The sequence below is a fragment of the Mya arenaria genome, chromosome 17 (assembly GCF_026914265.1).
Source record: "Mya arenaria isolate MELC-2E11 chromosome 17, ASM2691426v1".
In the NCBI taxonomy this organism is placed as follows: domain Eukaryota; kingdom Metazoa; phylum Mollusca; class Bivalvia; order Myida; family Myidae; genus Mya; species Mya arenaria.
Window position 1 is genome coordinate 52,360,851 of NC_069138.1, and position 10,606 is coordinate 52,371,456.

Genomic DNA, 10,606 nt, shown 5'->3' on the forward strand with positions numbered 1-10,606 from the left:
ACAATTATATTGATATAGTCAGATAGTGGTTATCTGTGTAATAAGGTCAATTTGTTCAATGTATTCATGCCCAGTTCAATTGCAATAATGCACTAGTTGTTATTTGGAGTATCAATACATTCCATTAATTTATTTCATGTTTATTAATTATATACGCTAAAACACAAGTAAATAATTAATAATAAAAATAGAAATATTGGTGAACTATTTATTTACAAGTGTATCATTGACAGTCTACGTCTTTGGCGAAAGCAACTGTGCGTCTAAGGCGTCCGAGAGTAAGTAAAGGGGTATTCCAAATAGAGGTGTTTGGTAAAAATAAATTAAAATCCAATAAGTATCCACAATAGCATGAAAAAAACTGATGAGGTTTTGATTTTTTAAGAAATGACCATTCTTAAAATATTTTTTCATATGACACCATTCCAAAATATGCTCTATTTAAGATCTCTGCGATGTCCAATATATGACTTTACACTCACATACTCATGAACAATGATAATTACATGTTTTGTTAGGTAAACATTGTACGGTTTGTATAATTCCAAATTCTTACAGCATATACGAAACAGCATACAACATTACAATGTCACTAAAAGGAAGGTAAATACAGATAAGAAACATATGGAGAGCCGTGAATTATTTAAAGCCGATACGATTTTTATCAAGTAGTGAGTGCTTCAAGTAAATGTTTGAGCATTAATTTTCTTTTCTAACGGTAAGTACGAAACTTGTCAGAAGCAAATGTTCGAACCATTTGTGAAATATGTTTTTCTTTGATGGAAAACGATTGCAACATTGGATGACAATAAGCCAAACGTTCGTTATGTCAGTTTTTTTTCCGAAGTCATTTTTAATTATACAAACGCAATATTTTTCTTAATATCAAATGAATGTGTTTGACATGATGTGCTCTTTAAAAAGTGAGTTCATTAGTCTTTATCAATGGGAAATGTCAACAATTCATTTAAAACGCAATTCTTAAAGCTGATCGATTTTCCAAGTACTGTGCTTTCATATAAATATGATCATAATATCATATTATGTGTTTTAATAGCAAGCAATAGGTTACATGCAGATATGAAACAAACACAAGAAATTAATGTGTATACAAATAAAAACAAATGAAATCAAACTTAAACACGAGCATTATATAAAAAATACAAATATTTTGATATAAAACTGACATCACATTGATTATTTATTCGTTCACTGCGATAGCTTCACACTTGGATAGTTTTCCGCGTATGGCACAGGATTGACCGGCCGCAAAAATATTGAAACCACTGTCAGATCAATGTTTAAAAAGCGGGCCGAATGTTACATAGTGCAACAAGGTTACATGTGACGCTTAAGAACACTATATAATGCATAAACAGTACATTCATTATTTTACAATTATATAAAAATGATTTCTGACGTTTTCACAGAACAAATTTAAATATTCTCTGTTAATAGTTGATAGTTCAATAGTTTTTTGTTCAGGCATATCCAAAAATAAGGTGGTAATATTAATTTTCACCGCCTAGGTCAATTTGATACAACTTTAAAGAATAGTTAATCAGAAAAATGGTTGTTTTTATTTGTATAGAAATTTCAATAAACATCACAAGCACTATAAAACATGAACAAATACCACATAACAGGTATTTACAAAGAAACTGTTTTGATTTAAAACATAAATAAAACAAAAGCAATATAGTCATGTGCTAGCAAGGAAAACAATCGTACAAAACATATAAACATTGAACATATACCAATAACATGTCTTACAAAGTACTAAAATAAATGACAAAAAATTGAAAGATAAAGAATAACACATTTTTGTTTTGTTATTTGCTTACCCAGTGATCAATTCAAGACTATGTTGTTTATATTTAACTTTATAGAAACGTAGAAATATTATGTATATAATATGACAACTATGTTTTAAATATCGTATAACACCAATAACTTACGTTTAATCGGTTTAATATAAAACCTCAGATATGTTGTTTTTGCCATCACAATGTTTTAAACAAAAATATAAGATTTGCATGTTTAATAAATATCTTTAAATCATTGGCATTGTTTCAACTTTGGAGTCTTTGTAAGTTATATCTATTGTCACATGTTCCGGTTTAATTTTGCTCGAAACGAGCATTGGGATTCGATCACTGTAAAGGTTTCACATTTGGATCGGTTTCAGCGTATGGTGGAGGGCTGATTCGCTGTCCACTTGTCACCGTCATTGTTGGTGGAAAAGACACGCCGACAGTATCAGTTGCACCAACAGCTTGCTGGGAAGGTGCAGCCATGTAATAAGGGCCGGCAAGCTATGGCTGGTATTGAAGGTACTGCACCCCAGTGCTGGTAAACGGCTGCTGAGCATCAACTCTAGCATTTGTAAACTGCACACCCTGCAAACATTGATGAACATAAATAATTATTTCCTAACACCAACCACTCCTTCTCGGCTAACAACCCGCTATGATTGTTATGCGTTCCAAGTTCGTGTTGTAAATTATATGATTGTTAGTATTAAAGGTATGTCAAATTTAAACAGAAATTCATTTAAGTGATATATTAAACAGATTCACCATTGTCTTGCATTACGATAAAAAGTACGTTACACCAAACATATTTATGGAGATTTTATTATTTGACTTATAATATAATATAATATAATATAATATAATATAATATAATATAATATAATATAATATAATATAATATAATATGACCTCATAACGGTGAATCTAGGAAATATTGCAATTTAAATTTTGAATATCAAGTTATTAAGTCATTCATAACCACATGTTATTCTTAACTAAAGTTTTCACAGAAGTCTTCACATACGCTTCCAAAACAACAAATTTTAACTATCGATCAATTTTAACTATGGGTAATGATCAAAAACATTTTTTTCTTTATTCTAGCAACAGCGACCGTTATCTTGCTAAGCCGGTAAGCAACTCCATAACACCTTTCATCTGAGGTTCCAACGCAACAAATTTAATTAATATGCATCGACCTTGTCTAAAGACGTTAAGCTTAAACGCATTATTACTAATTATTACTAGTATCAAACCTTAACTGAACACATGTGTTTCTTTTACTACAGGTTTCTTCACTTAACATCGATTATATGGTTATTAACTAAGTTATTTAGCTTACCAATTTTCATTTATTAATAACAGTGATCTTGACCTTGACACTCAAAACGCAATTCTAAGGTATTACTTGACTTGAGCTTTATACTCACCAAATTGCATCTTTATTACGTGAAACTCTTCCTAATTTAAGTAATATTCACGTTGATCTTTATCTAAATGACCCGATTTTTAATCAAAATGTAATTAGCTTGCTATATACCAAGTTTCAAATCTGAAGTTGTTTAAAATTAACTCAGGTTGTTTTAGTTACAGTAGCTTTGACCAGACCAACACCAAAAGTAATCAAAGTCTGTATTCTACATGGTCACTAAGCTTCATAATAGGAAACCACGGTCGCCCGCCTGACCAACGACGCACCCAAGTCTAATTACCCGGATTTGTCGTGGAAAAATCGGGTAAAATTGCCGAGCTTAACAATTGAGATTGGGACCTACTACGTCTGTTTTTAAATGCTAAAACGATTAAGAACACGAACTTACATTAACCGGAAGACCTCCTCTTGCTGATATATGTTGACTGATCACGACTGCCGTTTCAATGTTTTGCTGTGAACAGTTCTTATACACTTCATTCATGAAGCAACAACCGTATTTGTAGACAAGGCAAAACGTGTAAAGATTTAAAATCGATAGGAAGAAAGTAATGATCAAAGTAAATGCAAATATTGCGTCCAACAACGCCTTGTTGTCTTTGGAATATGAGTTGTAAGAGCGACTTCGTTGTGGATATTGATCATAATCTGTGTAATCTATGGGGTAGTTATTGTATTTGGATGCTATCCAGAAATACCAGCTGTACCCAAACATCATGACGTATCCCATGTTGCTCATAAACATCCACACATAGACACCACAATGTCCGATTGCCTGAAATAAGATAACTGATTTGACTTTGAACTATTTCCATTTTTAATGAACTTCTAAAAACAGTACTTTATTTGTTAATTGGCATCGATAAAACAATTGACGTCCATTATGCTGCCGATATTCAATCAAACAAATATAAACTACGTCCAAATGAATTGGAATTGATAGTTTTCAGCAATTTAGTTGGACTAGATTTACAATTATATAATATTCTAGATTTCTTTTTCAAATATTTAGTCCTAATTAATTGATTTAGATATGTTGCCCTTGAGACATCACAAGCAGGGCCCTGATAACATGTTTTCAAACACAGATGAACCGCAACTTAAAGCATTCAATCTTTCAATGGGTACATAAACAACGATTGAAGACCAAATAATACATACTTTATCAGTCTTTGTGTTTCTTGAACAATCTGAGTAGCAGCAACAGTTGAAGTTTAACGGGCTCATAACACTCTGAAAATAAAAAGATTTATACATTTTTATCAGTATTACTTTATGGTAGTGTAGTTGTCTGTTGGGGTATTTAAAAAATGAAAGCGTAGTAGGTTTTTTGTTAATTGACATTAGAAGAAAAAGCGACAACGAAGATAGTTTGCGGAAATCAATATGGAGTGAAATGGTGTACACTTATTGAATGGCGTGTCGGTGTACAGTAAAATATATTACAAGTTGTCAGCAAAAAACCTTTAGTGTACGATTGTCCGATGCCCATGGGTATTTGTGCCCCGTATTTGATCATTTATTGAAACTTAAAAAATCAACATACAATGCAATGGATATCACCGCCCGAAAAAACAACAACAACCGTTATCATGACTTCTTTAAAAATGGCTGCACTTCAATTTTTTTCTACCATTTCTTAACCAATAGTTGCACTCGATCGGTCTCAATGCACTATCACACAAAACTGGTTACACTCAATTGCCCTTCTACTCACAAAATGTGTACTTAATCAGAGAACAACAAAATGGAAAGAAAATAATATTATTTCTAACGCACAATTTGGTTCAGGAGAAGGTAGGTCTACACTCGCTGCAAGTTTATATGTCACTCAATTGTTTAGGTGTGACTTTGAATTACACTTGTAGCTTTAATCTTATTACCCAAACTTTATTTATTTTGGCGAAATGGGTATATGCCTTTTACTGATAAGTAAGTATGCATATATTTTAAATCTGATCCAAACTGAGGAAAAGTGGTTATTTAGTTATTCCATGGCTAATAGAAGATTTTATGTTGAAACTCTACTTTTGTTAAAGGAAATAGGTTGTGCAAAGTTAAGAACCTTCTCACAAGATCATAAATGATGTAAAGATTCACAGTTAAACCAATCATTTGGTCGGTATTATTGAGGAATGTCTGAATGATGAATATTTACATCAACGAAAACGAAATGTCAATGAAAATGCGTTTTAAATCGTGTACAGAGTTTTTAAAACTGTATTCGAGCTTTCGTTGATGTCAGACATGTAATATGTAAAATAAATTGTATAATATATATTCGTTTAAGAGAAACCGATTTAAAAGCTGTTGACCTATTTCGTTTGAACTTGCAAAGCTGCTTTATACACAGAACATAATTGATCGTTTTACGTAAAGCAATTATAAATCGGATGCATTCAAGATTCTTTAAGGTTACTTAATAAATGAATATAATTTTTATATAAGACATGAGATACATTCAAGTTCTGTAAAATCAATAGTTTATAACGCTAACGTTTACAACTTTAACGACATGCTTCTCCTCTTTCATATTTTGAATATTTAGCGTAAGATTTGTTTATGTTAGGGACTCATATATAATAAATAGAGTGTTATTACATCTACGTGATAATCAAACATCAGGGTTTTTTCATAAAAAATACCTTGTACAATGGTGAATAATTGCAATGATTAATGTCATTACTTATTATAATAGTTTTGATGTCGCCCACGGCATTGTAGAATCGTAATGTTAATATATTTATAAATTATTGAATAGTTATGAAACTAAATATTATGTTTGTTAAACACAACAAACTATTAAGTAAAGTCGTTCTAAAATAGGTTTCTGGTCTCTTATGAATAAAACAGAAGGTTATATGGGATGACCACGCACTGTTTAAACAAGTGTTTATTACAGTATACAACAATATCCAGAGCTACCTCCATAACTTGTTGGAATAAATAGGGTCCATAATTTTACTAATGGCCTTGAAGTAATGTTGGTCTGTTTAGTTCTGCTAGTGTTATTTATTGTTATGGGTATTATTATGTTTGAAACACAGATCGACAACGCAGAATGTATAATTCATGTTTGATTTTCAAACAAAATTTAGTTCGATTTTATAAAAGAATATTAAAAGCTCGAACAGCACGAAGCCAGTTGAACAAAACTTTGTCACTAGCGTAATACCATCGGTATATCGTGCCGGATCCGTAAAATGGTTTAAATCGTTTCCACAACAACGTTGTTCTATTTTTTTCCCCTTTGGTTGCTAATCATCATAGGAGTAACACTTCTTGGTTATATTGACCTAGTGTGTTTTCTGCAGACGCTTATGGAAACTGTCCAGAGCAGTTAAATGATCATTTCACAGTATTTGCGATTTACCAGCCTAAATATTACAGTAGTGTCAGAAGTCAATATCTGAGCCAATCTGATAATGATGGTTTCTTTTAATTCTAGAATTAAATATCCTTTTAAATTAAATGGTTTATTTATTCTGAATGAATTCATTTCACAAAACAGAACATTAACAGGAAAGGGTGTGATTTTCAACGAAAGAAAATAAAAACATGACTCCTGTTCAAAATAATGCATTTTTCGCAAGTACGCACCATTCAGAGAAAACATTTCTTTTTTTAATATACTTTATTTTAACATTGAGTTTACAATAAAACGCATTTCAAAGAGTTCGGTCTGCACACAGTACTTACAAGGATTGCTGTGACCATCAGTAATATTCCGAACTCAATTTCTCCCAGTGTCACAAACGCCACAATACAATACACAATGCTGAGAATAGCTAGTATTCTTGTGGCCCATGCGGTGATACGGATACATCTTTTGGTACGTTTAATGGTTCTTGTATACTGTGCACTTCTTTCAACTGAAAAAATAAAGTGATACTCGTATTCGAAATGTAAATATTTATTTAAAGCTGTTTGTCTGTGTTAAAGATGCACACTTACTCTCAAATAAGATGATTTACTATTAATACAATTGTTTTCATTTACTGACAACGGTTCTTATGAAGGATACTAAGTTGAATTTAAAGTAAAGGTGCATAAACACTGTATTTCTACCTTATGAGATGATATTTGATCACTGTAAATATTTTAGCACCCATCAGTCATTTTGTATTTGTGCGTTTCAGCGACTATATGCACGGTTACAGGCTTGATATCAGTAATTAATATTTTCCATAAATTCATTATTTAGTAAGTATTAAAGCTTTATTACTCAAAATGTTTGTTATATACATGTGTGTGTATTGATCTTAAGTACGAGTGTCACTTTAAGTATTCATTTGATATAAATTAAACTTAATTTGAATTGTTTAATTTATAGAAACATGTACGTGCACAAAACACAGTTCCGATGGCAGCATGGCTCCTTATCAACGGGGCAAAAAAAATACTAAAATCGTATTCTAAACGGGTTCTAGTCGAAAAATGACGAGCCTTATGTCAGAAACGGTGACGTTATTTCAATCCAATTCAATTCATTTTATTTAAGTAAATAAAGGCCACCGGCCCAAAATACACAAAATGTACAGAAAACAAACATAGTTTAGTAGTTGCAACATACGATTGACACATTTATCATGTCTAACAGATGGTATACATAGATTGTTAACTTCAATATTGTATTATCATTTTCAGTAGACATTAAAGAGTAGAAATCATTTAAACTATTACCAGATGAATACCAGTTAAAAAGATATTGTCTACGAATAATATCGAATTTAGGACATTGAAAGAATGCATGATATTCACAATCAATAACTGTCAAATGTTGATTCAGACAATATATACAAAGTCTCTCATCTTGCGGAGTATTTATATATCTTCCAAGTTCAATATTCAAGTTAATTAGACAGACTGACAATCCTTTAATGGAGGTTAGGAGATAGCAATAAGATTTGAAGTAAAACTGAAAAATTATTTTTTTAAATGACCTCGTTGCTTTTTTTTCATTGTTCATTAAATCGATATATATGATGCCGATGTGTCTAGATTAGGCAAAACTCTATAAATGCTTTTCGAACAACTCTAATAATATAGCTTATATATGATTACTTTTATTTCTAAATAAAATCTGCGTCTCAAATATTAAAACAAATTCTTCAAAACCAAATAACCATCATTCGAATATCGTTTGTATGGGTTTGTCCGATCAAGTTAACACGATATTGGGTTATATATAGTGAGCAATAGTTCTATGGTGTTGTATTATAGTTAAGTATAAAGTCAACTATATTTTCATCTACTGACCGAATGGCCACGCCACGTAATTATTAAATGTTATTTATATGCATTTACCAAAGTAAATGGGCATGGTGTGTCGCTTACCTTTTACCCAGCTTAGTGTCTGATATTATATTATCACTACTGACCTAGCCACTGTCTTTACCTAAATCTCACCTGATTAAAATCAGGAACAATTGACTGCTTATTTATCAAAATAAATAAATAGGTGATCTGATGGATAAAAATCAATTAAGCAGAAATTAAGTAAAGCAACTGAATTCGCTCTCAATATTTATGCAAAAAACTACAAAAACAAGCTAAGTAGCAAAATGTTTAAACATAAACCCGCTTTAATGGCACTGGGCAACCGCCAAAGACATAGAACATAAAATCAAAAAAATCACAAACAAGAAACATGCAAGAATTCCATTATATTTTTAAGATCACATATATTACACACTTATTAAATTATATTTAGTAAAATTACTCACCTTGAGTATGCATTTTTAATTCGGTGTATTTCGTCTTCCTTGTTCCTTGTTATGTTGGACTTGTATTTAAAAGACTGCTTTAATCCGTCTTAAACAATAAACCCGGTAGTTAAAATAAAATGTTAATTTAAGTATATGCTCTAATATTATTTTTTAATGTCTGTTTAAAAATAAATTCCTTCCACTGAAATATTTTGCAAGTTGATATCAATGAGTATTCTCTCGTATGAATGGGGACCAATAGCTAAATATAAAACTATCGGAGAATAGGTGTTTTGTGAAACCTACCAGTAATCGGATACTTGCTTTACATTGTATAGCATACTTCGATCGCCTGAGTTTATTTAAGATAAAGCGCTAATCGATAAATAGCATAGACAATCAAGGCTTTTACGTTAAAGAGGGTGCACTTTCAATGCGCAATTTAGGGCGCTCGGCCTCTTTCACATAAATCCCCCAAAGTGGATGTGATTATGGTAGTTGGTGGGCCAGTTTCCACCGTTGGCTAATTTAAGTTCAAAGTGGTGCTTTTGATGTAATTCATAAATATCTTTCATTCTATACTGACAAAAAAGCGCCCCATCCCCTCCAATCCTGAAGCCGCTTATGAGTCTCTTCGTAGTTTCGCTATTGTACAAATCGTAACACATATCGGTTCATAATCTTTCTTTGGATGCCGATTATATAAATCACAAGGTATAGTTATAGCGCCGCTTACTTATTATTGGCGCTTTATGTATGATTTTAGTGAAGAAGTGTGTTAAACAGCGTAAATAACGCAATCATTTGTGCTGTTCCATATTGATATTGTCTGAGCCATCTGCAAATCTCACTTGTTTGGTGTTATAACCCAAAACTACGACTGTGTAACAGGTTTCACATGCGAAACCGAAGTTCTGATTAGCGCAAATCACCCTTTCTTTAACATACATACAAAGAATAGAAAGTTCGATTGAGACTAGTATAATACTGTATACCACATCAAAATAATTTTGGACATTGCTTAGTAAGCAATAGTGTCGTTGCCAATTGCAGGAAATATATAATTGTCCCTCGACGTCAAATATTGTTTACAGCAATAACACGTAGTTTTTGAAACCACAACGTCGCCACAATGTAGTTTCAACGAATATAAGTGAAACTGAAATGATATGAGTTGATCTAAAGAAGCGGCCACAGTAGGAGTAAACACATAAAACGTTGACAACCACGAGCAATGGTACAGAACATGTTTTGTATCAGGGTTGCCTTCCTCTGAAATCGATGCGAAATCAAATTGTTCTTTACAGAGTGCTGTTGTTTTTTAATTAAGTTTATTTACTTGGATATATTATTATAACCAATAACGACAAACATAATATCTTGACAAAATAGAGCTTTCCATTTAATTCATTTTCATTTAAACTTCTAATTTAAACTCTTAAGTCGACTTTGCATTGTTAAAAATGCTTCTTATTCAATTTCCAATTTTATATTCATTTTATACGAATACGACAAGAGGTGTAAAAATTATATTAAATTTAGGATCGATGAATATATCTATTCACAGCATGAAGCGACAGTGTTACGAAGGTTTTCTTGTTCATACAGAATGCCTATTCAATAACCTCCTATAGAAAAGAATACCACTTCAA

At 31.6% G+C, this 10,606-nt stretch overlaps 1 protein-coding gene across 1 annotated transcript; it reads right to left on the reverse strand.

Moving 5' to 3' along the window:
- Nucleotides 1-33: 33 nt before the first annotated feature.
- On the reverse strand, nt 34-9,236 carry LOC128223977 (uncharacterized). Its single transcript, XM_052933532.1, has 5 exons — nt 8,973-9,236; nt 6,946-7,118; nt 4,408-4,479; nt 3,635-4,021; nt 34-2,399 (listed from the first exon to the last, which is right to left on the reverse strand). The coding sequence occupies exons 1-5, from the start codon at nt 8,983-8,985 to the stop codon at nt 2,316-2,318; spliced, it is 729 nt and encodes a 242-aa protein (XP_052789492.1). The 5' UTR covers nt 8,986-9,236; the 3' UTR covers nt 34-2,315.
- Nucleotides 9,237-10,606: the final 1,370 nt, after the last annotated feature.